The 26944-nt window shown below is 44.6% G+C and overlaps 1 protein-coding gene and 1 long non-coding RNA gene across 4 annotated transcripts in view; one reads left to right on the top strand and one right to left on the bottom strand.

The window, feature by feature from the left end:
• Positions 1–26944, bottom strand: part of SMYD2 (SET and MYND domain containing 2) — a 50807-nt gene that overhangs the window by 12169 nt on the left and 11694 nt on the right. The window contains exons 2-5 of one of the 2 annotated variants that reach the window (XM_082471886.1): positions 17341–17404; positions 8121–8231; positions 5643–5703; positions 4823–4947 (exon numbers count right to left, since the gene is read on the bottom strand). In XM_082471886.1, coding sequence (XP_082328012.1) covers positions 4823–4947; positions 5643–5703; positions 8121–8231; positions 17341–17404 — 361 coding nt within the window. The remainder of the gene's footprint in view (positions 1–4822; positions 4948–5642; positions 5704–8120; positions 8232–17340; positions 17405–26944) is intronic. The other variant, XM_082471887.1, reaches the window with a different exon arrangement.
• The window catches only part of LOC309665710, a 193198-nt gene continuing 183665 nt past the window's right edge, over positions 17412–26944 (top strand). The window contains exons 1-2 of one of the 2 annotated variants that reach the window (XR_014266644.1): positions 17412–21122; positions 22227–25281. This is a non-coding gene — a long non-coding RNA (uncharacterized lncRNA). Of the gene's footprint in view, positions 21123–22226; positions 25287–26944 lie in introns of those variants that run through there. The other variant, XR_014266645.1, reaches the window with a different exon arrangement.

The raw sequence follows: 26944 nt of genomic DNA, 5'->3' as shown, positions 1-26944 counted from the left end.
CCCTTAATCTAGCCCACCTGCCCACCTGCCCATGGTAGCCCAAGAGCACAACAAACCACTGAGGCTCCAAGGATTGAAGTCTGCAGATCTGCACGGGAGTCAGGACATCTGCACTCTAATCCTAATTACGCCACAGACCTGGTGTGGGATCTTAAGCCCATCACCGTGTCCCTCTGCCCTCGGTTTTCCTCCATTAAAAAAAGGAGTCACTTAACCTGGTACCTAGCTCATAAGGTGAGGCGGCAAATATGAAGCCTTTACATAGCTAATCCAACTGCCGTCCATCCCCTTGAGAGGCAGGGGGACCAAGGCCCTGAAGCTACTTGGGACTGAGAATGTTCCTTCATGCCTCAGCCACATCAACCACTGGCCACTTGTTCATCTTTGAAAAGAAATATTACATTGAAAATCACCAAGGGCAGCTCTCAACATCCTGGAAGTCTAATTTAGAGCTCATAGGCTGAAAATAAGGACTATACTTCCCCAATTTCAGGCTGTTTCATAAACTCACTCTTTCCACAAACATCCACCGAGGAACCCTTATATGTTGGGCACTGTGCAGAGAAGGAAGAACGGGCCAAAATCTGTGCTCTCTAGGAACACCCAGGCTCCCGGGAGACAGTTAATTCGGTGGGTGTTTTTCATTTGGATCTAAAACGTCACAGCTGGAAGGGGACTCGGTCGCTTTACTTTTCAGATGACGAAAATAAGGTCAGAGAGGGGCAGTGACTCACCCAAAGCCAGTGGCAAAGGCTGAGAGCCCTGCTCTCCCCCACTGCTATGAGGTTGTCTGTGAAGCCCGCATGCTGAATGATTTCACCCCGTGAGCTGCAGTCAGGCTCCTTCCTACCAGACACACCACATTGGCGCATTTCAGGCCAAAGGATGGGCTTTTTAAAACTAGCACCCACCGAGCACTTACTCTGGGCTAGGCATCTGGGCTGGGTGCTGCATATTCACCCTCTCATAAATCCATAATACTACTCTGGCATAACCCATTTTACAGATGGGGAAACTGAGGTTCAGGGAAGTCAATGATTAAGTGACTTGTGCAAGGCCATATAAGTAGCAAGTGGCAGAACAGGAGTCAAAATTCAAACTAGACATTCTGATAGCAAAGCCGTCATAAACACAAGTATTTCTTTTCACTGTACCATGCTTCTTTTAAAATTGTTCTGATCTCTGATTCTTAATGTTGCAATTTTACTTAAAATTGAAGGGCCAGTGTCAAAGGCTTGGAAATCTTGGTACCTAGAGAAGTAAAGGCTATGATGGGTTTGACTTGCAGTTTTTACAATTCAACACATTTACCATCAGTATTTACAATTTTCAACATAAAAAGAGACGACTGTAGGTTAGTAGAACAATATACAGTTTTTGAAATCCTGAGGTGTTGGGTATTTTTATGTAGAAGACTTAGCATACTATTTTTTGTGCCAGCTTCAGGTACTCTAACCTATTCTGTCATCAGGACATCAACCAACTATCATTAATCAGTGACCATCAACAAACATTATGTTAAGAGGAAATCAGCACCTTCATTTATTCAACAAAATTTACTGGAGCATGAAGTATGCGTCCTGCACCATACTAGGAACTGAATGATCTATACCCAGTCTCAGATTGGATACTAACATGCCTCAGCAGTGGCTGGTACCCACAGGATGACAACAAACGTCTGCAAAGTGGAAGAACGAATGAGAGAATTTAGCAATTTTACAACTGATCTAGGAACCGACAGGTCCTGACTAGCTTTGGGGGGTCGGGGTAGGAGACTTGCCCCTTTGCTTCGTAATCTCTTCCTCTTCGAGGTTCTCAGCTGGACTGTCTATGACTCCAAATGCTTTCAGGCTTCAATGCTGCACGACCACTGGTCGGCTTTATTCCCTCTGCCGCCCTCCTCTCACTGTGGAGGAGAGAGTGTGTTTCTTCATTGCAAAGAACGGCTCCTGTGAGCAAAAGTGTCATCACTGTTCCTTTCCTGGAGGTGGGTGGCAATGGTGTTTAAGCCAACTTGCATAGCAATTTGCCTGCTAGCTTTCCCTCCCTTCTGAAATATCCCTAGGGAAGAAAAGTGAACTTGCCTGTTAAGAGAGATGCATGGGCCATCGTGCTTTTTTTCCAAGTCAAATCAGGCCTAAGTGCCTTACTGAAGCTATTCTCACAATCAGCATTTAGACTAGATGTAGGCTGCACACCAAAAATACATTTCCCAACCATGCATATGTTCCCGGTGATTAAAATGCACCTCAGTGCTGCCGAAGGAGTGCAGTCACCTTCTGCGGCCAGCTGCTGCTGGGCCACGAGTTAACCCACAACACCCTCCCACGAACCAGAGAGAGGAAAGGGCTCAGAGGCTGGAATAGCAGACAGGCAGCTGAGGGCTGAAAGGCAGGACCAGAAGGTGGCATGGGGCTGGAACAGCACTTTTCAGTTTTGCTTTAGAGTTGTCTTTGAGGGTACTGAATGTCCCTTTTCAAATTTATATATGGAAAAAAGATATGTATGTGTGCGTATATGTGCACCTATGTGTACACACACAATCTCAGAGTGGGTATTATGATTTGATAAGTATAAAGTCTTTCAAGGAATTAATTATCTATAGTTATATATGTGTGTGTGTGTGCGTGTGTGTATATATATATATATATATCTGTATCTATCTCCTGGATTTTCTGAGTCAGTCCAAATTTCAAGGACTCTGAGTCATTTTCAGCACAAATATATTTCTGCTTGTGACACCAAGTGCCTTGAGTTTTGGTAACTATGGTCCCATATCTACTATGTCAACATTAAGAAGTCCCATCAGCATGCATTACTGTGTTGGAAAAAAGTTATTTTTTCCACAGCTAGCAGTGAAAAGGTACCTATATATATTTCATCTCTCTTGCTTTCTCACAGAACCATGCCTCATCTAATCCAGAAAAGAAGTCATGTATCTAGCTTTTTAAAAAATGGAAGAGAAGTCAATTCCTCAACTTTGTACTGTCACCCAAATCCACTGTCTTAGGATGCTTAGGGAAATATGCTGCAATAATCCCAGGATCATATAATGAAATCAGGAAGGTTTTTCATTATGTCTGTTAACACTCATAACTTGAACCCATTTTTTCTTTTACCGAGAACAGCATTTTTTTCTGATTATGACAGTCACACAGTAGAAATATATCCATATAAACATAAAGTCTATCAAGGAACTCATCAAACTGTTCGCAGTGTTTCTCACGGAGGGGCTGAAGTAGGTGAATGAAGTGGTGATGACTCACTTTCTTTCTTGATATGTGCAATTTTTAAAGTGGGAGAACTATGGGTGCTTTTCATCTTTTCTTCTTTTTAGTATTTTCTTAAGTTATCCATGCTCATTGTAGAAAATCCAGAAAAATCGTCCAACAAAAAAGCAAAAATTTTCCACAACTCAGGAGATAACCAACAGTGAACTACCATTTCAACTTTTTTTTTTACGTAAGTAAATTTTCATATTACACATTCCCCTGCTCTTACACTTAATGTTATATCGTCAACGCTTTTCACATCTTCAGATATTCTTTGAAATGTAATTTATGAAGGTTACATAACCTTCCATCGTAAGGCTAAGCCAAAATTTATTTACCAGACTCCTACTGCTGACCATTTATAATATGTACTTCCTTTTCTTTTTCTCTTTTTTTTACTTTTCTTTTTTATTTTTGGTTTTAAAAGAACCACGCAATAAACAATTTGCATGTCAATTTCTGTCCATAATCTCTGAATACCTCCTTAGGCTAAATCCCTAAAAATGGAATTAGTGGGTCAAGGGGTATATAGGCGACGCTTACTCTGTTCTAAGATGAAAATGTGTAAGTATCTACCCAAGCTCTTTTATCCATCGAGGCACTGAAGGCTCTGGCAGGGGAATGTTAACTACTTGTGCCCACAGAGCAGTATCCCAGCATCTCTCCTTCTGGGAAGGTCACCTTCAACTACACGTTCAGCTTGGAGGGGAAAACGCAAGGGTACGTTAGGGAGAGAAATCCGATCTGGCAAGTCATGCCAGAGGAGCCACCCTCACGGTAACAGGAAGACTGATGCAGCCAGACTGTGTCCAGCCAAAGGGTGCCGGCCGCACTGTCTTCTCATGTCCTAGCCATGCCCAACGGAGCCTCGGCCTTTCCAAATGGCTGGCTGCCAGTTCCTTAGCGCCTTTAAGTTGCTCTTGTCTAGAAGCCTCTTTAATTTTTTTTTTTATCATATCTGATTTTGGTAAACCTAGGCTCCTCTAAATAGGATTTCTTCACAGCCATCAGGAAAGACTTCCTGTACGTAGACCCACTTGGGCTCCTCTCCGTGGTGACTATCCTTCCTGGGGCCGTCTGTGTTTGCCTCTATTTATCAATACAGTGTTGGTAGGAGTAAAAAAACAAAACAAAACAAAAACAAACAACCAAAAACAGCCCACTACTGTCAGAAGGGAAGGTTTAAGAGAAGAGTAAAATTTAATGTAGGAACCTCAAATGGTCTTTTCTATCCAAAGAGTTTCCAGTATGCCATGGTACTGGGGCACTGGCAACTCCTCTGTTTTCATAAACCCTTCCTGCAGCAAGAGGCAGAGGTAGGGCGAATTTCCTATGTGCCACCATCAGTGAGGGCCAGCACAGACAGGACCCTGATCTGCTCAAGGTCACCTAGCAAGGTTATGCAAAACAGGGCCCAACAGGTCAAGAACCATGTTGCCAAGTAGATGCCATCATTCTACTTTCGTTCATCTTCACCGACCACGTGCTGGGGAGAGGGACTCAGGCAGGGAAAAGTTAGACTAAGTGTCACCTGATGCTCCCATTCTTACCTGTGCGAAGAGGACTACCAGGCTATGGTTGTCAGGGAACTCAAGGTGCTTGGAGTAAAAGTGATGGAGAGCAGCAATGTCACTCTGAATCAAATCCTTCTTCTCATTGTCTAATTTATCCAGATCTGTGGATAAACCATTATTCAGCTGGTAGAAAACTCTGGATTTCTAGCTATATCCTTTTGGTACTGTAAATGGCATGAAACGGCAGAAAAAAATACGTGGAGCCCCCAGGAAATACTCCTCCTCCTCATTTGGTCTAATTGATAAACCCTAGGGCAAGAAAAGCGTGCCATTTCTTTCTTCTCTTCCTCTGACATCTGGAAGTCACTCAGGACAGGGAATTTCAACCGACCATTAGCAACAAGGTCAGGAATGAGTGGCGATGACTGATAACTAGCTTGGTCAAGTCAAGGGCCCCCCGATTGGCCCTGGAGTCTATGTCATGATCGAGAAAGTGGACAGCCCCTGATTTAATGCCTTTCAGTAAGGACGTCAGCTGTTTACGGGACTGCAATTCAGCAAAGATCCAAAAAATACTCAGCATGCCAGGAGAGCCAGCAGGAGATAGCGTGGGATGTAATAATTCATCCTGTAAGTTCCTACTTCCCCTTAATTATTTCCTAGCAGTCCTAGCAACTCAGAAAAAAAAAGTTATATTCATTTTTCAAAACAGCACACAAGTCAAAATAAAAACTGGTAATTGTAAAATCCCCACCACCACTAAGAATCCAGCTATCTCTTCCTTTCCTCAATCCTGTCTAATTCACAGATAATGTGTGGGTAAGACAACTCCTCAGCCAGTCACAGGGAGACTTACGTGATTCAAACTCCTTCACGGCTAACAATTTCTCTGAAGGTGTTCTCTCTGGGTGGATTTTCTAGTAATTGGGGAAGAAATCACACAGACACAGATTTCAACACCTAGTGCAAAAAACAGTGCTTTCACTTGTACATCAACATGAAGAAAAAGGCAATAGTTCTGAATGAAGTAAAGAGAGCTAGCCAAGGAGTCTGCCATTTGGGCTCTGAGAGCGTTTGCCTAACATCCAAATCCAAAGGACTCTTTTGAAAAGCTTTTAAAAGCATCTGCCACGTTCTTAACACCCTGATAATGCTATGCACACAGTAGGCTCAAAAATGCTTGTTATGGGAAAGAACGGTGGCTGGAAAACAACTTTTTAGGTCCCTGACTTAAAAGGACCTAGTCTACAGATGAACCATCCCATTTATTATTTCTCCTTCTAAAAAGGAACAAAATCAAACCCCCCAGCCATTTTACACTTTCTTTAAGCATAGGCTAAAATGATCTCAAATTCCATGTTTTAAAAAGAACACTTTCGGTTGTATCCGTGAGCCCAGATTCACTTGAAACGTGTTGCCAGCTTTGTTCTAGACACCCCAAGAGGAGCTGACAATAGTAAACCCGCCAGGCTTTGAGAACATGAATAAACTTGGTGTTGACAAGAGTTCAAACGCAGAGCTCAAGAGCTGGCCCAAGGCCGTGTCTTTGTAATCGGGCTATTCAACTTGGGTATACAGGTGGTCCAGCCGGGCGCTCTCACCTCCCTAGTTAACATGCTACGCTTCCCCCTGGTAGTTGGGTAGCCTGTCTCCCCGAATCCTTTGCAAGTGACTAGAATACAAATGGTCTGGTTTTTTAATCATCAAGTCCTATAGGGATGAAAAGATGGCCAGGTAACTTTTCATTTAACAGACTATTACTCATAGTAGTAATTATAATAAAAGTTGAATGAAACTGGTATAAACTCATCACAGCTTTCAGACTACCCTCCTGGTGCCAAAACATTTCAATAGTTCTTTTTTAGAGCCGAAATCTTCCCATTCACAGGATCCATTTCTATAAGATTAGTAAGTCATTTTGCCTGGGAAAACTTTTCATTCAGAAAGGGCACCTGCTCCTTCTGAATTCTTAAACACCACATTTTCAATAACATCGGGAGGTGGGGCTGGGGGGGAACCAGCAGACTGGTCACCCAATCCTCCCAAGATGCTTACGGATCAAATCGGATGGCTTCCTTACCCTGACACCTCACCCAGTCACACCATTTTCTCCTACCCTTTCCTTCCGACCAAGTACTTGGCATACATTTAAAGACGACACTTAGTAAGGACCCAAAAGTTAACCTCCTCCAGCAAAAAAGCATTCTGATTTTTCGGTCTCACTCTACAGGCCAGCCCTGATGCCTGCGGTTACGCTGAGCCGGCGAAGGGGCATGTCTGCAAGCACCTGACCCAGGCTGAACATAACAGAAGCATGACCTCAGAGGTGAGAAATGTTCTTCTTCTGTTTACGATGCCGAGGAGCCTAACTTGGTCTGGGGACAGATATGAGCTGGTCATGATCACATCTGGTTTCGATGAAGGAAAAAACAAAGTTTTAAACGGAGGGAGGTGGGGTGGGGGAAGACAGAAAGAAAAGGCAGATGAAATTTCAGCTTTAAAAGAGTTACAGTACAGAGGCCCTGCCCGCAGCTTATCACTAGCAAGCAGCTCCGTGGACATACACCTTCTAAGCTCCGTGCCGCCAATGTCATCGTGTCACAAGGACAAGTGCTACGGCATTTTCCGCCCCTCCTTTCAGTTTGGTCCTGTCAAGATCAGGCGTCTTATTATCATGCAATCAATAAGGCCTGAGCAAACAAGGGGTCAGGACAACCAGCCCCGGATTCCTCTTTGGAGGAAACTGTTGATGGCTGTCGTCATCCCCACCCTCCTCCCCTCCCCCCTTGCCTCGATTCCTACTTTTCCGCTCCTTCTCGTTCTCCTCTCCTTGCACATGCCATGCTGGTTGTTCTACCCCACTCCCCGCCTGCCAAGGCAGGGTGAATAACGAGACAGGGAGGAGCAGGACCCAGCCCAGGACAGAGGCGGAGGGAGGGGGGAGCAGTGTGCACTCTGTGTCTGGGGAAAGACGGGAACAGTGCAAAGCTTCGAAGGCCAGTCTGGTTCCCTAGGACGCTCCAATTATTGTCAGTCAGGTTTTCAGGCCCTGAAAGGCCATATTTTTCTACGTAAACCTGTCTCATAAAAAGCTCAGAATTTAGTAACTGTGGCTACGTTCCTGGCCTGGGGTGAGTAACATCCTAGCTGCACAGGTCAAACCAACCAGCGCACACCTGCAGCATTGTTCCCAACCCCATCCATATGGATGGGACCGGAAATGGGGTCCCAGGACACTTAACGAGAGATGATCACCATGGGCCACTCACTCATCTTTCTGACCTTTAAGAAAAATAAAAATAAAACACACTTGAACATGATCCCAGTTCCTCACCTGTTTGGCCAGAATCCTTGCAGTCAGCCTTACCGTCTCTGAGGGATTCCAGTTTTCCCCCAAAACAACCATGGGAGAACATTCCAGCTTGTGCATGGGCCAATCTTCTCTCTGGGAAAGTTAAAAAAACAATTATTACACACACACACACACACACACACACACACACACACATACTGCAATAAAGTTCGAGAAGAGAGGATGCAGTAAGTCCTACTAAGGTCAAGTGAAATATGTTTCCTTTTGGAAAACACGACGATGCTCACAAAAGCTAGAGACGAAAACATCCTTTAAGATAGCTGTGGCTGTATAACCTTGACTCAGGCCTGGCCAAGGTCGTTGGCAAGAGAAAATCTGCTTTGTGTTGTTTCATCAAGCATCTCGTGCCCCTCATCATTCCAAACAACACACACACCTTTCCATTATCTGTGGTCGCTGTCAAGTCACAGGGGTGAGTGACTTGGGCATTAGCCATTGGTTTGGCTCTGCTCCCTACGGCTCTGTCCTGGCTCTGTTCTCACTTCAGGGCAAATAACCGAGAAGTGACATATACGCAGCACCTAGTCTGTGTGTGTCTACACAGACACAGCACAGCACCCTTTTACAGGTGATAGAAACAAAACACAAATGAGGGCCTTGTCAAGGGCCCTCTAAGAGTCTGGCCAGGGCAACTCTTGGGAATATTTAGGAACACAGACTTCCTGAAGAGTCATTTGATAGAAGAGGAAAACTGTACTCCTTTCTATCACTTGTCTCGAAGCTTTCTGCCCCAGGTTGGGGGGTAAAGGGCGTGTGCTCACTCCTGGAAGGGTGGAGATGCCCCCCTTCGAGACGGGAAGGCTGAGGAAGTAGGAGGACGCGGGTGCCGTGGAGGAAGGCACTGAGCACCGGGCATAAAGCATGATGCCGGCGCCAGCGACAGGGTTAGCGTGGGGTGACTGGGAACTGCCTGGACCACACGGGCTCCAATAAAAGCCCACCGCGGTGGCGTGATGGGGCTGAGAGGCTGTGGGAGAGGACTCCGTGGGAGTCTGCAGACACTCTTTGCCGCAACGGAACTGGGTACTGTCGTGTTCTCCCCTCCGCCTTTCCTGCCTCAGAAAATGGCAAGTCTGATGGTTTAGGTGCTCAGGCCAGAACCCTGGAATCCTCCTGGCTGCCTCTCTTCTCTCCTTCCCACTCCGCATTCATCTCCCTGGCAAATCCATCCTGTCTGCCTGCAGAATACACCTAGCCTCTCATTACTTCTTGCCTCACCTCCCCCCACCTTTCTACTGGGTGTGCAGACCCGACACCTCACCCCGTGTCTGCTCGTCTTCTACCTGGACACCTGCTTCTGCCCCCACCCGACTCTGCTCCAGAGAGCAGCCAGAGTAACTGATTCTGCAAAACACAACTCAGATCCTGCCATTTCTCAGCTCAGCACCTTCTAATGACTTCTCACCTCAGAGCGAAAGGCCAAGACTTAAAGATGACCCGTGAGGCTACATGTGGTAGGAGCCCCCCCGCTTCCACTGCTCTGAGCTCATCACCACCACCATGCTCCCTCACCTCACTCCACGCTGGCCACCACGTCTCCTTGCTGCTCCCTGAACAGACCATGCTTGCTCCTGCCAGGAGATCTTTGGCACTTGCGGTATTTCCTGGCTAGACGCCTCTTCCCCTAGACATCCACCTCGCTCCCTCCCTCCTCCACGTCTCTGCTCAGATGCCCCTTTTCAAGGTACCTGCCATGAATACCCTATCAAAACCAGCACTCTCCCCAACACTCTCCCTTTCCTTGCTTTTATGTTTCTTCTTAGGACTTCTCACCACCTGACATATTACACATTGATTAGTTGTTTGGTTTACTATGTCTCCCTCCTGCTCCCACTAAAATAAAGGACCTTATTAGTCTGTTTTGTGTACGCCTGTTACCCCAGAACCTAGAACAGTGCCTGGTATTTACTGGGCACTCAATAAAGCTGTTGAATGAATGAAGATGTCTCTCTGCCCTCCCCCGTGCCAAGAAGGAAAGACACGATGTCACAGTGATTTAAGGCAGCCCGTGGCACAGACCCTTGGCTCAAGTTCTGTGCCAAGATGTTCTGCAGTGTTAAATAACACCATGCCAAATATAGCTAAGAACAGGGGGAGAAAGAAATGACAAGATATGCACAGGGAAGAAGAGGATCTGTTTTTAGCCAAAGCCTAAAAGGAGAGCACGGTGATGAGGCAACGTGGTAGGGGCAGGTGGGTCTAGCTCCCAGCCGACAAACCAGCTCCCTCCCCAGATGCAAGGCAGAAAGGGAAAGTCAAAGAGGGCTTCAAGCCTGGCCTTGGGATAGCCAAGGGAAGTGAGGACCACCAGCTGGGGACAGATGGATAACTGACAACTAGGAACACACACGTGTCCACTATGACCCCAGGAACGCTAATACAAGGTCTCTGCAGGGCCTTGAAGATGCTAGTTTTCTGAATTGTAGGTGGTGTCTTTTGGTGTTTAACAATGAGCTCCTGGGAGAAATAAGTTGAATGCTAACATTTCTTAATATGACTTACATATTATTAATAGAATTAATGTCAAATTAATGTGAATAAAAAGTAACATACAATGTAGACATTTATTGACGTTAATGTCCTCAAAGGGAAGGGAACCGAACTACAGGGCGCGGTCTGGGGGCGAGCAGAGTGCTGTGAAGTAAGAGGACACTGGTTTGGGGCTCGGGGAGACCTGCATTCTCACCCCGGCTCTGCAGCGAAGCAGCTATGTGACACCAGGCAGGCCTCTTAATCCCTCTGCATCCATATCCTTGGCTGTGAATAACATGATCCCTAAGTTATTTAGCAGGTCCAGAATTCTTGAGTCTATGATTTTATGCCTTCCAACAGTGATAATCAGACACAAAAGCTTGAAGACTACCAACAAATATAGGACCTTCAAATGGGATAATTAGGCATTCATGCAACCAACCACAAAGGGTCATTGTGGGTATCCAGCAAATAAGCTAACCCACAAGAAGCATTCAGACCAGCGCCTGGCACACACTGCGCTCTCAACAAATGCTAGTAACTGTTCATTTACCGGTTCTTTCATTCATCCAGTAAGCCCTCGACTGACCGTAGAGGCAGAGGTGGGAGATGCAGTCTTTGACTTCAAGAAGCTTATGACTATATCGGAACACAAGGTAAAAGTAAGAGCACCTAGAATGTGATACAGCCCCACACAGAGCAGTTAAATCAGAGAGCTGGGTAAATTCAAGGACGTGCAGAATCATATAAGTTTCATCAAGGGAAATTTACTAGGTAATAAGAAGTTTTCACTTTCTGTCAGAAGGTGGAAATGACAGAGATGTGCCACAATGGTACTACTCGGTTTTAATTCTTAAAAAAAAAAAAAAACGGTGTGGAGGGGGGGGAAGAACATCTGGTAGAAATGTCAGATAGGTTCTGAGCATACCCTGATATAATCTGCCCCAATTTTGCCCATAAGAAATTATAAACAATCAGATTGGACAAAACTGAAACAAAAAATTAAGCTAACCTGATGGATAGGAATAAGTCTTATCAATTAATAGTGCTTTATTTGTGTTTTGTTTTGTTTTTTAGCACTGGCAGTTTCATTGTACACAGAATGATTTTGCAACCCTTTATGCTTTTAAAAATATTTTTGCCCATTTTTCCAAAACTTTCTCTACTAGTTTTCTTCAAAATTCAAGCTGTTACTCCTTGCCTGACTGCAATCTTTATAAAATTTTATGTAAACTCAAATGGATCCCATTTCCCAGGAAAGTAATATACAAATAAATGCACAGGAAGGGTTCAGAAAGACACATGCCAAAGTGTTACTAGTGATTTTCTCTGGAAGGATAAAATTATGAAGTATGGCTACTCTTTCTGTTCTTCTTTCAGTCTTTACTTTCTGATTTTTCTATGTTGAGCACAGATTATTCGTGCAATACATTTGAACACTTAAATCTATTGTAAAAGTAAGATAGGGAATTTTTTGGTACACTTTTTAAACGTCTAGTTCATTTTCAGCCAATGTAATAACAGCTCTGCATGACTTTCCTTTTTGTGCATGGACAAAAGTGCTTAAAGATGCGTAAAGAGAGTTGCAAAATTGTTTCATGGTACATCGGCACTTCCAACACTGGAAGAAAAGAGTGATTGCTATGTCATCCAGTTTTCTGCTGAGCAAACGATATATTGCCTCCCTGCATAAGGAGACCAGATTTTTATTGTGACGTCCCCTTTTCTAACTCTCGCATTTGGTGTTTCTCTTGTTCTAATGGGGCTTTCAATCTAGACCATGTCTACTTGTACACACGCATAGGTGATTTCCTGAAATGTGGAGCAGCATGCGGAGGTGATTTCTTAAAATGTGGAATAGTTAAGAAAATGTCAGGCTTGCTGCTCTCTACTGCCATCCTCTGTGAGAGGAAGAATGAAGAGGGAATCAGGGGCTTAGAGACCATCTCACACCAAGATGACAGACACTGCTGAGCCCCCGTCACAAGGACATCTGCTTTGTTTTCTCGTCCCATAAAAGAGTGATTGGGATGCACTCATTCATTCCTACACGTTTTTTCCTACTGGTGATATTAACCATTTAGAAAAAAGAGTGGCTCTGTTGAAGACGGTTCCTGTGTCTGGGTTAAGAGGACAAAGCGAATTTAACCAGGACTAAACCTATGACTCTGGCCCCATTCACTAATCACCCAAACAACGACAGGGTCATGGGAGCATTTCTTGGACACTTTCTACACTTCAGTTACTTTCTAATCGATGATAAAAGTCAAGAATGTTCTCGAATCTTTGATCACAAGCTCCTCACACATGCTTTTTAAAATCTCCATTGGGATATGCCCCTTCCTACTTTCAAAAGCACACTCATAATCCTATCACCTCTATTTACAAAACACAAATCGTTTTCTTCTATTTGTTAATGTTAAGAAATAATACCCTAGAAAGTTCTACTCCGCAATTCCTCTAGGTTAATAACTTTCTAAAACTATTCTCTTCAACGTGTCATAGTACGATTTAATGAAAAAGTCTTAAGTGAGTGAATAACACACTTAGCTTTCCAGGCGTATTTATAAAAATAAATATAGTTCATTAAAACACACAGGTTACAAACCAAGCCTAACTAAAAAGGAATTCCTATTTCTTTTATATTTCCTCCCATTACCCTTTCATGCATCGTCAATTAAAATCTTTCCTCTGGCAGGATCACACTGAGCCAAGTGAATGAAGAGGAAAGGAAATGGGACAAGACAGAGCCAAACTGTATACAACAAAGCACGGTCCTAAAGCCCTGCAATTAAGAGAGGAGGGCCCGGGGAGAGTAAACACAGTGCTGAGGGTCTCCTGAGATGCTGCGTTTGTGGAAGGATGTGCGCCTTACACTCGTGGAGAGGTTTCTGGAAAGACAACACCACTGGGAAGGGGTCTTCCCTTTCACCTCAATGAAAGGCCACTTCTCAGTCTCTGACACATTCCCACAGTGCCTCTTCTCCTGGAGGGTCCTCAGCTCCCCCAAGCACGGTGTTGGAAAGCAGTGAAAGCCCTCCCCAGGCAGTCTGCACAGTCTGGTCTCGGTTCTGCTGTTGTGTCCCCTTGGGTGGGTCACCCAATCAATGTGGACACTGTTTTCTTATCTACTGATAACCTCCTTTCCAACCCCATCATCTGATGTGTGGTACCGACCCCCTGGTGACTCCAGGTGGGTGGGGTCTGCCTTTGAAGAAGGCCCAGTAAATGACTAGCAGCTGAGGGCCATGCTTTCTTAGGCGGAGAATCACTCATTTACCTTCTTCGTCGCTGCTCTTGTTCTGTGCCACTTGCAGCAGAGTCTCCACTTTGATCCTATCCAAGCAGTCCCTTGGGCAGAACCCTGAATACATTTTTATCTGGAGCAAATGCCCCAGATTCCTCCCTAATGATTTTATGGATGAAGCCCTTATACAGCCATTTATTTCTAGGCACTTACTTTAAAACTTTATGACCATTCTATCTCATTGTAATACAGTGTCCTGCACTTATTCAGTTCTTCAGTACCGTCGGACAGAACACCTTAATGACTATTCGCCTCTTCCTTCCACAACAGGAGAGAGATGAAACAAAAACGAAACTTACAGGTCAAATCCAGCCTCACCTCTAGAAAACGAGTGGCTCTGGGAGCTGTGTTATCACTTGTCCTCTAGGAGGCTACTTCTGTCACGAGAGATACTTCACAGAGCACAGGAAAACTGAATTGCAGAAGTGCTCTCCAGGACTGAGGGTGTCCTAGCACAGAAACTGGGCGAGACGCAGGGAAGACTACGCATCACGAGGCTGGACACAGCAAGCTGTCTTGGCCCAGACCTTCAACGTGACTTACAGTCACAGCACTGTATCCCCCATCCTGGGATTCCCTGATACAAGCAATCGCATTATGCTTTAACCTGTACAATTTGTCTATAAGAGGAGAATGTACAGACTTCAAGCTGCTTGCTGTAAAGTAATAAAGAGGCATTCTGGGGGGGCTTCCCTGGTGGTCCAGTGGTTAAGACTCCTCGCTTCCACTGCAGGGGTCATGGGTTCGATCCCTGATGGGGGAACCAAGATCACGCATGCCGCGCTGCACGGCCAAAAAATTCAAAAAAGAAAAGAAAACCTTCTTTAAAAAAAAAAAAGAAGAAGAAAAGAAAAAAGAGGCATTCTGGTTAACATGGGTTGATGAACTCGATCATTGTGAACCTCCCGAGGCAGGGCACCCATTACTGTTGAGTGTGCAAATCCGGGAGACTAGGTCCTAAAGGCAGGGGGACCACAATGGCCACCTCAAGACCCCAACCTGGACCACGATGACTCATCAGAATAATACCACCTGGTGAGGCCTAATGGAAGACAGCTCAGCGGCACGCTCAGGAGACCCAGAGGTAGCTCAGCATCTCAGAGTCTCATATTTTATGTTAATGCGGAGCTTACAGTTCATCAGGGAAGTTAACAAGCCTTTTGTAACAAGCATTACTCATACAATGTACACCATTACGGATCTCAAGTTCTTAGAAACCATCCATTCTCTCAGGTGAGAAAAAACAAGCCCCTCGGGTGGGGGGAAGGGACAGTCAGGGAGCTTGGGATCGACATGTACACGCTGCTATATTTAAGATGGATAACCAACAAGGACCTGCTGTAGAGCACAGTGAACTCTGCTCAACGTTATGTGGCAGCCTGGATGGGAGGACAGTCTGGGGGAGATTGGATACGTGTATCTATATGGCTGAGTCGCTCTGCTGTGCACCTGAAACTATCACAACATTGTTAATCGGCTATACTCCAAGATAAGATAAAAAGTTAAAAAAGAAAAAAACAAGCCCCTTAAATCTAACATATGCTGTGTACTTTATTCTCTGCATAGAGCTAAGCTTCAGTCCAGCCTGAATTACTGTAATGTTACTATTTATAAGCCCTCACGCCTGTACACAGCATTACAGTTTACATAGAACTTTCATATCTGTCAAATCATTTGGTCCTTATAATTCATCAAGACAGGGGCCACTGTCCTCATTTACATTTAAAGAAATGGAGACTCTGAGATGTCCTTTGAATTGCCTATGTCCTATGAAGTTCCTAGAGCTAGTCATTTGCAGAGCTGGGACCATGTCCTCCTACTCTTCTGTGTTTCAATAGTCTGAACTGTCTGTGAGTTACTAGCTTGCTTCTTTAAAGAACCAGAACGTCATGAGTTATTTCTTCTAGGAGTGTTTAACTTAAATATAGAAACAGCTAACTTATCAGGCCTGGAACCAAATCATGTCATTCCAGGGCTCACTGATCTCTCCCATGTCGCAGCAATCTAACCACAGCGTTCTCTGTCTACGATTAGTAGGAGCAAAGTATGACCTCTCCTCTTCAAAAGAAGCCACACTCCCTAAAAACTCAACGACAAACCCATCTATATTCTCACTGCCCCACAGGCTGACAGTCTCCGGAAGCCCACAGGGAGAGGGACCATGTACGTGGCCTTCAGAACCAAGGCTGACCTTCCCAAGCCAGTGGCTCAGCCTGTGTTTCATTCTCGCCAGGGCCCCTGTGACAGGAGCTCTACGGTTAGATGACACTGACATGCTAGACATCGGAGCTTAGCAACCTCTCCCACTGCCAAATAACGCCCTTTGGAGACTTTCAGAGACCAGCTGCATAGGGAGAAGAGAGAGAGAAAAAAATGAAATCGTGGGTAATGAGGCAGACCAGGGAGGGAGGAGGGGACAGAGGGGAATGACACCAAGTATGGGAAGAACAACAACAAAAATAGGTACAGATATATTGAAAATCCTCCCCGTCATATAGAGCCATTGTTTAATGGCATCAGCATTTCCCAAGGAGTATCAGCAGGTTTCCATTAAAAAAAACAGATTGGGGAGGGTATACTGAAGTCGAAGATCATATTCTCCCCAAATTCAAATTGCTGGAACATGGAACACTTTTTCTGTAAAATATCTATGAACATTTTGTGTAACTATATAGTATCAAGTAGAAAAGTCTGGAAAACACCACTCCTCGTGCCTCAAAGAATCTACCAAGAGCTCCTCCAAACTCCCCCTTGAGCTTCCCAGTCCCGTGTTACGAGACTCCCTTGAGACGTACCCATCAAGCCAGATGGCCCATGGTCTACATGCAACCCGCCTCCGGAACCCACTCAGCCCCGACTGCTGCCGAGGCACCATCCCCAAGTCTCCAGGTCCAAGTTCAGAGCAGCTCGCCTCTGGCTGTACAAAGGCTGTGCCAGGGGCTCACCTAAGTCTAGCTGGAATCAGGCTGGGTTAGACCAGCCCAAGGGCAACGTGTGGCCTGCTAGAGGAACATATACAAATACAGACCTGTGATAGTAAAGATTAAACAATTTTAAAGATAGCATTTTAACAGTTTTCACTGGTCATCTTTGCATGTTCCGTCTGTTGCTGGTAGCCTTGGGGGGCAGACTGTCGACCTTAGTGATACACATGCCTGTATCCAACATGGCTCCCTTATTTTTGATCTTCTGTGTGGCCCCAAAATGCTACTGCCCATCACTGGCTGCCCGTCAGCCCCGGGCCAGCACACAGGGGGACCCAGCCACTTCCTACGCCACAAGGAGGCTTTGTAGCTCTGGCTGCAGGAGGGCTCTGGGATGCCGTGACAAGGACGAGAAGGCTGTTGGGTCCCGATCTGCCGAGGAAACAAGGCCCTCCCTGCCAGCTGGCCCAACACCTACCTGACACTCCACATTGCAGTAAAATGCCTGCTTGCATCTTCCACATTTGGACAATCCTTCTTTCCTTAAAAAACAGAAAGGGCACTGTAGTATCGAGAGGCAGGGAAACGTGAAGCTGCACATTTTATCATGCAGTAGCAACAGCCATCTGGTCCGAAAGCAGAGCCAAGAGTCACCTTACCTTGCTCTCCCACTGATAGGTGGCAATTTCCCAAAGGAGAGTTTGACCAGATTCAGCCCTTGAGTAGGAGTGAGTTAGTCAAAGAGGACACGCACCGACATTTACCGACCCCGACAGCATGAAAGGCACTTTCCAAAGAGGCGAATGACACACTCTTTGACTCATGAGCCTGGCCTGGGACACCACAGCTGTTACCATCACCTGCACCATCATTCAATAGTTTGGGGCAAGTCAAAGGCTCTTATGTCCTGATTTTCTCACCTGCTAGACAGGGACGGAAATAAACAAAGCCATCTTGGAAGTCTGAGTCTGTACAGATGGAGGACTGGGGTCCACCCACACTGGTGAAAATGCACTGTGAGTGGCAACTTCTAGTATTTAGAGACGCAAGTGATGCAGAAGATAGGATGGAGGATGTCAGTAACTCAAATGTTGTCCGGGAAGCTAAGCTTAAACACAGTGCAACCCAGCAAGTGGGAACATATTCCTGAATAAACTAGTCCCAGATCTGATTGGTACACACATCCACCTTGTCGGTATCCTAACTGAGCGATTCTTCTGCCTCATCATAATTAGGTCAGTCCTCCCTGTTCACTGCCATATTATTTATCTTCCTGCTTCCCACACAGGACGGGGATATTTGTTGTTTCCCAACTGTTAGGTGCTGGTGTGTTTGCTGCATTAGACAAGCCACAGTTTTTTCAAAAACTGTGAAGCCACTAAGTTAAACCACATACGATAGAACTCTTAGAAATTTTTTTGAGGTGGGGAACCACCACATGGTTGAATCAGAGCGCTATCTGTAAAGCCCGCTGTCTGATTCTCACCCACCACACTGAAGCCAGCTTCCTGACGTACAGAAATGCTGATGTCGCGAAGAGCACTCTTGCTACCGTCAGGGATGCCCCCTGCCCTGCAGCGGAGCCCCCTCACCCCCACCCCTTCTGCAGCTTCCCGGGAGAGCTGATATTTCGTGATATACATATAATCGCGCTGCAGAGTCCTCCTCTGCGTCTCGTCAGCAAGTGGTAGTCACCACACTACTCCCACGGAATCGGGAAAGTGTTCCAAAAATGCTACTGTTGGAACGAAACAGACTGCCTTGCAGTTTTCATGACAGCGCTTGGGTTCCAAGAAGCAGACTGAAGAATGTGTGGGAGAAAAACGCATCTTGCGGTTGAGGTATAAATAAATGTTCCAAGTTTGCACATCTCAGTGGTTCAAAAAGGAACCCACTGATTTGGCTGAGTGTATTCTCCGGCCTGAAATACCCTCCGAGGAGATGCATCTGGACGAGATGCACAGTCCCTGCTCTCCTGCATTTTATGTCAAGAGGAAAAGGACAGATGATGCGCATGAAGACAGCTGTGAAGGGAGTCATGAGCAAGTGCTAAGTGACATGGACCGTGAAGGAATGCCAAAGGGATGGCAAGTACAGACGGGCAAAGCCAAGGAGGGAACTTTGAAAATTCTTTCCAAAAAGAAGTGCGTTTGGAAATGGACAATGGATGGGTAGGTGCCACCCATAACAATGTCCATCTGAAACAACCATTAGTTAAGGTTTGGTTTTGCAGGGGGGGAGGTCACAAAAAATCTCTCTGAGAATCTGAAGCTATTAACTCTCCCCAACAACCCACCTTCTCCCCAACCCCCAAAAAACAACAGAAAATTTTATGAAATTTCAAGGGCTCACGAGTCACCTAAAGTCTATACATGGACTAGTGAAGAGTCTCTGAAACTAGAGTTAAGACCCCTTGATATAAAAGATTAGGAAATTATAACAATAACGTCTTTATTAGCTTTACACCATACAAAAAGACAAGGATTATATATAGAGATCTTCCTGCACAGATGCCAGCAGTAAAGCTAACATGAAACCAAGGTTTGTTTTCAGTTTCAAGGTAACATCTCAGAGAGAAAAAAAGCAATTGGGCTCTGGTGAGCTCGGGAAGAACTCTAGTGGGATTACATCAACATGATAAATCTCCCAAAGGCCAGGTTTCATTCAGCCCAGCCAGTCACCAAGTCCACGGCCACAAACAATGAAGATCAGGGAGAAAGAGTTAACTTGTCAGGATTGGTGAGAGGTTACATAATTCCTACTGTCCACCCCAGTGGTTCCCAAGATGTGGTCTGTAGACTACTGGGGGCCCGGAGACCCTTTCAGGGAGTCTGTGAGGTGAAAACTATTTCCAGACTACTACTACTGCCTTTTCTGTCTTGACATCTGTGCTCTAGAAGGTGTAAGGTGCCTGGAGGATGAAACCTGCGATGCTTTAGTTCAAGTCAAAGCAGCGGCACCAAACTGTCCGAGTGGTCATTGTATTCCTCACTTCCACACACTATAGCAAGGGGGGGAAAGCCAGTATCACTTAAGAATGTCCCTAATGAAATCGAAAATATGACACAAATGAACTTACTTACGAAACAGACTCACAGACATAGAAAACAGACTTGTGGTTGCCAACAGGGGCGGAGGGGTGGGAGAGAAATGGATTGGGAGTTTGGGATGAATAGATGCAAATTATTATATACAGAATGGATAAACAACAAGGTCCTACTGTATAGCACAGAGAACTATATTCAATATCCTGTGATAAACCATAACGGAAAAGAATATGAAAAAGAATGTATATATATATACATATATATATATATATATATATATATATATACATCTCGGAATTACTGTTATACAGCAGAAATTAACACAACACTGTAAATCAATTATACTTGAATAAATTTAAAAAAAAAAGAATGTCCCTAATGAAGCAGTAACAAATATTAACGTCACTAAACCTCAACTCTTTGGTATGTGTTTTTTTTGACATCCTGAGATGAAATGGGAAGAAGGCAGGAAGCGTTTCTGCTCCTACTGAAGGATGAGGGCTGTCTCAAGGAAGAGCTCTTGGCCAATCCTGGAGCCGTAAGCTGAACTAGCCACTGTTTTCTTGAAATACCACTTTTACCTGAAAGAACAACTTTAGACAAACTGGTTATTCAGACTTGTGTATCTGGCAGCTATATTATGGAAATGAATGAAGTGAGCCCATCACATCAAGGAAAATAACTAGCAGTGTTTGTTACCAATGATAAAATTTGGGCTTTTGAGCAAAAATTAAAATTTCGGAACATACATCTGCCGCCCTAGGCTTGACAGTCTCTTGTCTGATGAGACTGGTGGTGGTTTTCATAATTATGATTTTTTGATATGGTTCGATGAAATAACGTTTTAGAAGGTCTACATAATTTAGTGAACCAATGTTTTCCAAATGACCAGTGTATGATGTTTTAAAAATTACACATGGGTAAAAAAGTCATTCAAAGTACAAGACAGACTAAGGGATTTTACGTACCAGAGTACATAAAATTCACAGATGGCTTCAGATTGCACATTACAACTAGTCTTTAAGACAAAATCACTTACTGAGTTCTATCTAGTGTTGAATCAAAGAATATCCGCAATTAGCTGAAAAGGCTATTAAAATACTCCTTCCCTTCCAATTACGTATTTATTTGAGGCCAGATTTCCTTCACATACTTCAACCAAAACTACATAATTCTCCAGACTGAATTCAGAAGCATATCTGAGAATCCACTTGTTTTCTGGAAATCCAGACATTAAAGAGATTTGCACAACTGTAAAACACCACTATTCTCATTAATTCTTTTGCTCTGGAAAACAGTCCTCATAAAAAAAAATGTTACATTAACAGTAATGGTTGCTGTCATTTTAAAATAAATCAATGCTTTATAATATTCTTTATTTTTAATTATTAATACAAATATGGTATTGATAAATACCAAGGTAAATAAAAAAAGCTCTTTGGAGTTCTCAATTTCTAAGGGTAGCGAGGGCTCTTAAGACCTCCGTTATACATATATACAATGGAATATTACTCAGCCATAAAAAGGAACGAAATTGGGTCATTTGTAGAGACATGGATGGACATAGAGACTATCATACAGAGTGAAGTAAGTCAGAAAGAGAAAAACAAATATCGTATATTAACGCATATATGTGGAATCTGAAATTGGTACAGACGATCTTATTTACAAAGCAGAAATAGAGACACACACTTAGAGAACAAACATATGGATACCAAGGGGGAAGGGTGGGGGTGGGATGATTTGGGAGACTGGGATTGACATACATACACTATTAAGACTACGTATAAAATAGATAACTAATGAGAACCTACTGTATAGCACAGGGATCTTTATTCAGTGCTCTGTGGTGACCTAAATGAGAAGGAAATCCAAAAAAGAGGGGATATATGTATACATATAGCTGATTCACTTTGCTGTACAGTATAAACTAACAGAATACTGTGAAGCAACTATACTCCAATAAAAAAAAGACCAAAAAGTTTGAAAACTGATCTCTTGCAATAATTCCATCAGCTGTGAAGAAGTTATTATTCCCGCTTTTCAAATGAAGATATTGAGGATCCTAGAGGTGAAATATCTAACCCAACGTGGTCATTCAGAAGGTAGGTAGCAGAATCAGAATTCACACATCAAGGTACGTACTATGTCTCCATCGTGCAAAAATATCCTTCTTTGAGTACTGTGACATGAAACAAAAATAATCTATGTGTCTGGATAACAGTAATAACAAAGTGTAAATAGAGGCATTCTTTACTCTGGTCTGCATAATGTCCCAGCTCCAATGGTATCCCATTAATGCTACTTGGCTTCAAAGATGCAATGGGGAGAATCCAGGATCATTTCTGAAAATGAGATCTGGGGAGGAAGCATCCCCACAGAGGGTCTCTCAATCAGCTACTCCAGAGGAATCAATATCACCTGAAGCAGACTGGAATAAAATAAGGATTCATTTTGTATTCAGTCTGTGCAAAGAAGGTCCCTCTGTCTCATTCAGTGTGCTAAATCCAGGTGTTTCTCAGACACTGGGCCAGTCCAAGCAGGCCTGTGTCCTCTGGGAACTGGGTGATAGAACACTGCAGCTCTCACAAACAACAGAAAAGTCTTGCCTGACTCAGAGGCAGATTTTACTGTATATATATATGCTTATGGAGTCATCTACCTGGCTACATGTGAATTTTCTTAGCAAAGATTCTCCTGAGCCAAACTGCCTTCACAATAGAAAAGGAGAGAAGCTAAGCCAGTTACGGAGAGTGAATAGCATAAGAGTCTACTTTGATCTATTTGGTAATAGCAGTTTGCGATGAAATGGGGTAGGGATGGGAGCTCTGTTTCAATTATCCTGATACGTGCTTCAGTTTTTCCCATAGCTTTTCATAGGGAGAGATGCACACGTTTCATAAGTCTAATGGTTGAAACCCAAACTAAAATTTGCTGAGCCGGCACGTGCACTGTGTATGTGTTTGAGAGAGAAAGAGAGAGCTCCTGTGAGAGTGTGACTATTGCTGACTGCAAAGTTTAGCCAGAGGGAAACTTCATATGGGAGATCCATTTTCACTGTACGAATATACAGGCTTTTAGAATACACTCTTGTTCCTGCAGAAGACATAGCTGTAAATCTTTCATTTGCAATGTAACCTGATCTGAATTGTCCAGGAGGTTTGGGGAAAGACTGCAAAAACCAAGAAAAGAAAACTGCCCTCAAAGAAAAGATTAATAAAGGTCATTTGGAGGAATGAAGTGACATAACTGAAAAGGAAGGGAACTAAAGGAAAGTTACTGGTGAATCACTCATAACCTCTTGGAGTGGCTCTCAACCTCGGCTGCATGTGCCCGTCTGGGGGTGGGGTTGTGTCTAGCAATTCTCATCAGACTGACGTGTGTTGGGAGTTTTAGAGAACTACCCGGATCTAACGTGCTTCCAGAATGCAGACCCACTGGCCTAGGCCTCTGGTCATCCATTTGGGTTGAGTGTTTCTGAGTGCTGAATTTGCTGAAGAAGAGTGCTGAAGCATTCTTCTCTGCAGTGCAGACTTTACAATGTAACTCTTCTTAAGAATGACTGGCACACACAGGATGTATTAGGTTGTTTAGCTACCTTGATGATGGTCAGAATAAAGTGGCAGACACCGTATTTTCTAACTATGACAAGCAAATATGCTAGAAGCCAAGTGCAAATTTTAAAAAAGAAAGGCTCAGCTTTCTTTCTGCCTCCTCCTGATTCCCGCTTCACAATGTTGGATGAAAATGATGAGTTACTTTTCCTTCTTCCCTATCTCAAGTCCTTTTTTCTTTCTGGTGCTTGAGGTGCTGTGTGATCTTGGGCAAATTATTAATCCTTTCTGAACCTGTTTCCTCCACTGTAAAGATACAGTTTCTACCTCATAGGTTTGTTATGCAAATTAAATGAGAAAATAACCCGTGAAGCCTGCGACTACTAGACTTTTAATTAGCCTTCATTCTTTTTTTTTTTTTTTAAGTGATGTCAATTCCTGAAATATCTTCAGTACAATGTCACTCAGACTCATAGTCAGAGGATTTATGCTTCTAAAGCCTTTGTTTTACAGGCAAACATCTACCCTGCTGTGAATGGAAGGGCTCTTTGAACTTAAGAAATGGTTCTATCCACAAAGGGAGGAAAGAAATGTTACAGGAAAATGCAACTATCTGATTATTGGTGACTGGGACGGAACTTAGAAGACACACTCCTGTCATTTTCTACTGGAGGAGACACAGGCAGTGATTAATTTTCTTGCTTTTAAAATTCAGAAGCCAGGAAGATCAACAAGTTAGGGTTGTAATTAACAACTCGTGCTAGTTAATGTGTTGCCACAGGCGCTGTTGGTGGAGATCAAAAGGATTTGATCCTGCAAGCTCCCTCCTTTCTGCTACTGAAATGAATGCTTCGTGGGTTTTCCCCATGAAAGAGAATGATACTGGCATGGAGTGGGTTTGCAATAACAATTACTTTTAACTAATGGTGACAGAAGAAATGACAAGTTGGCTCTGTTGAACAGAGGCAGTCCCGGCCAAATGAAAAAGAGAAAAGGAAAAAAGCCCCAGTGGCGCAATGTAACTTCTCCGCGGGTTGAAATAAGACAATCAGAAACAAAGTTAGCCTCCCACCCAGAGAGAGTGGTTACACTAGCAAATTTCTATTTGAGAGAAATACAAATGGGAGAAATTGTGGCAGAACCCTATTATAACCCCGGTCAGGGGACAAGCATAATATTCAGGGTACTGGTTTTTGTGTAAGAGTGAAAGATGCTCCACATAGCACTTTAATCCACAATGTAACAGTGAAAATGGGACCACTTGCTGTGGGAGCGTCTTCCCAGAGCAGGGCTGAACCTTCCCCTGGGCATCGGGCTTTGTTCTGAGGCTTGTTAAAAGTTAGAGCCCAGGGCCGCCCGGGGAGGCGGGAAATATTTAGGGCAGTAAGGCAGCAACTAATAGGTTTTCCCCAATATTGGAATAGGAGCTGTGATTTACAAGGAGAAAGCTGGGCTTGGTGGTCAGCACTGAATGGTTGACCCTGTTATAAAACGATGACCCTGGGGGAAATGGGGTGATGCAGGTCAAAGGGTATAGTTTCGGTTGTAGGAAGAATAAGGTCTGAGGATCTACGGTACAGCACAGTCACTACAGTTAATAATACAGCAACTAGGCCCGTGAGCCACAACTATTGAGCCTGCGCGTCTGGAGCCTGTGCTCCACAACAAGAGAGGCCACGATAGTGAGAGGCCCGCGCACCGCGATGAAGAGTGGCCCCCGCTTGCCGCAGCTAGAGAAAGCCCTCGCACAGAAACGAAGACCCAACACAGCCAAAAATATAAATAAATAAATTAATTAATTTAAAAAATAATAATACAGTATTGTATGCTTGAAAGTTGCTAAGAGCTGAGCTTAAGCATTCTTGCCACACAAAAGGAAGTTACCTAGGTGAGGTGATGGATGTGTTGATTATCTTGATCTTAGTAATCATTCTACAACCTCTGTGTATATCAGATAATCATACTGTACACTTTAAATACAATCATATTTGTCAATTATTCCTCAATAAAGCTAAAGAAATACTGTAGACATGACTCTCCACATCACTGGTTCATGAAAAGTCAGGCTCAGCAATGAAAAAACGGTGAGGATGCTGATTTAGGATTTGTTTTAATGCAGGCTCTAACTGAGATGAAATTTACCTTTGCCTTAGAAGGAAAAAAATTCATGAGGCTTATGGACAGAGCAGAGAACTACTGACCCTACAGAACAATGAACATTATATTACTCTTTTCAGCCACTGGACAATACCTACAACCAAGCCTCATCTTGCAGGCCCTGTAAAATCCCTAACAGTTGAAGCCTGCCAGAAGAACAGATGTCTGCGCTTTTGAATTTAACATTCTCCTCTGAAACTCTTTATATCAACTTTTGTGGGAGATGAGAATGACACTTCCTTGCAATTTGCCTTTGACTTCTCTGATGCCTACCAATTGGGAAGTCAAAAGGAAAGAAACAGGGGCCACGGGGCACGTGACCGAGCCAACTCCCGGGTACTTGACCGAGGTGACGGCGGCGTCTTTGAACAGGTGCGAAGGGCCGGAGAGACCTAAACTCAGAAGCTCGCAGGCTGCCGCCCGTCTCGGCCTCCGCACACGGCCGTGGGCAAGTGAAGTTCGAACACGTGCTGAATAAAGAGCCCGCCTAAAACGTGATCTGGCCCTCAGTTTCCTCGCCTGTGACATGGGTACAGTGTTACCGGGGGAACAGGGTTGCCTCAGGCCTAGGTAAGGCAGGGTGCACGGAATGCCCTGCCAAGTAAGAAGCGGGGTGAAGGCCTGGCAGGACGCAGCGGCCCGGGGAAGTGGGCACCCCGTTCATCTGCCCAGAGAGCTGGCAGTGGATCACGTGCTGAGCCGAGCAGCGCCCCTCTCCTCGGCTGACTTCAGGGACCAGCCCTAGAGAGTGGGTATGCGGCGGGCGTGCACCCTCTGGGTGCGAACCACTTGACTTTTGCTGTCTTACTAGATCTTTCCAACAGCCGTGTGGGGTCAGTGTTGTAGACGGGGAGACTTTGCTGAGGCCGCACAGCCTGGAGTGAAGGAGCCGGGGTTGGACCCAGGCATCAATCTGCTCAACCCGCAGGCCTTCCAGCAGGTGGTTCCTGCACCCCAAGGGGGCCTGTGCCGCGCCTCCAGAAGGGACTCGGCCCTCGTCCATGAGACCCACCCGTCACTCGTGTCCCGTTTCCACCATCAGCCCCAGTGTCTGGAAAACCTTAACAGGCCCGTGGTGTTCTGGGAGCATACTTAGGATGCTGGAACCACGGGCCCAGAGTTGTGAGTTTCACCGTACAGGGCGGGGCCTGCCCCTGGGCAGTCTAGGCATGGCCACGTCGGGATCCTTTACCCCAGAACCTAAGCCACCCACCGCCCGTTAGGATGTCTGGCCCTCAAGAAGAGAGGTTCTCTGAAACACGAGATCATCACAACAGACCTGCCTCACTTTCTTTGTTAATAGACTATATTAAGAAAAAAAAAC

Source organism: Balaenoptera physalus, assembly GCF_965194825.1.
Source record: "Balaenoptera physalus genome assembly, chromosome: 1".
NCBI lineage: Eukaryota > Metazoa > Chordata > Mammalia > Artiodactyla > Balaenopteridae > Balaenoptera > Balaenoptera physalus.
The sequence above is the reverse complement of the archived record's forward strand: the minus strand, read 5'-3'. Positions and strand labels throughout refer to the sequence as shown.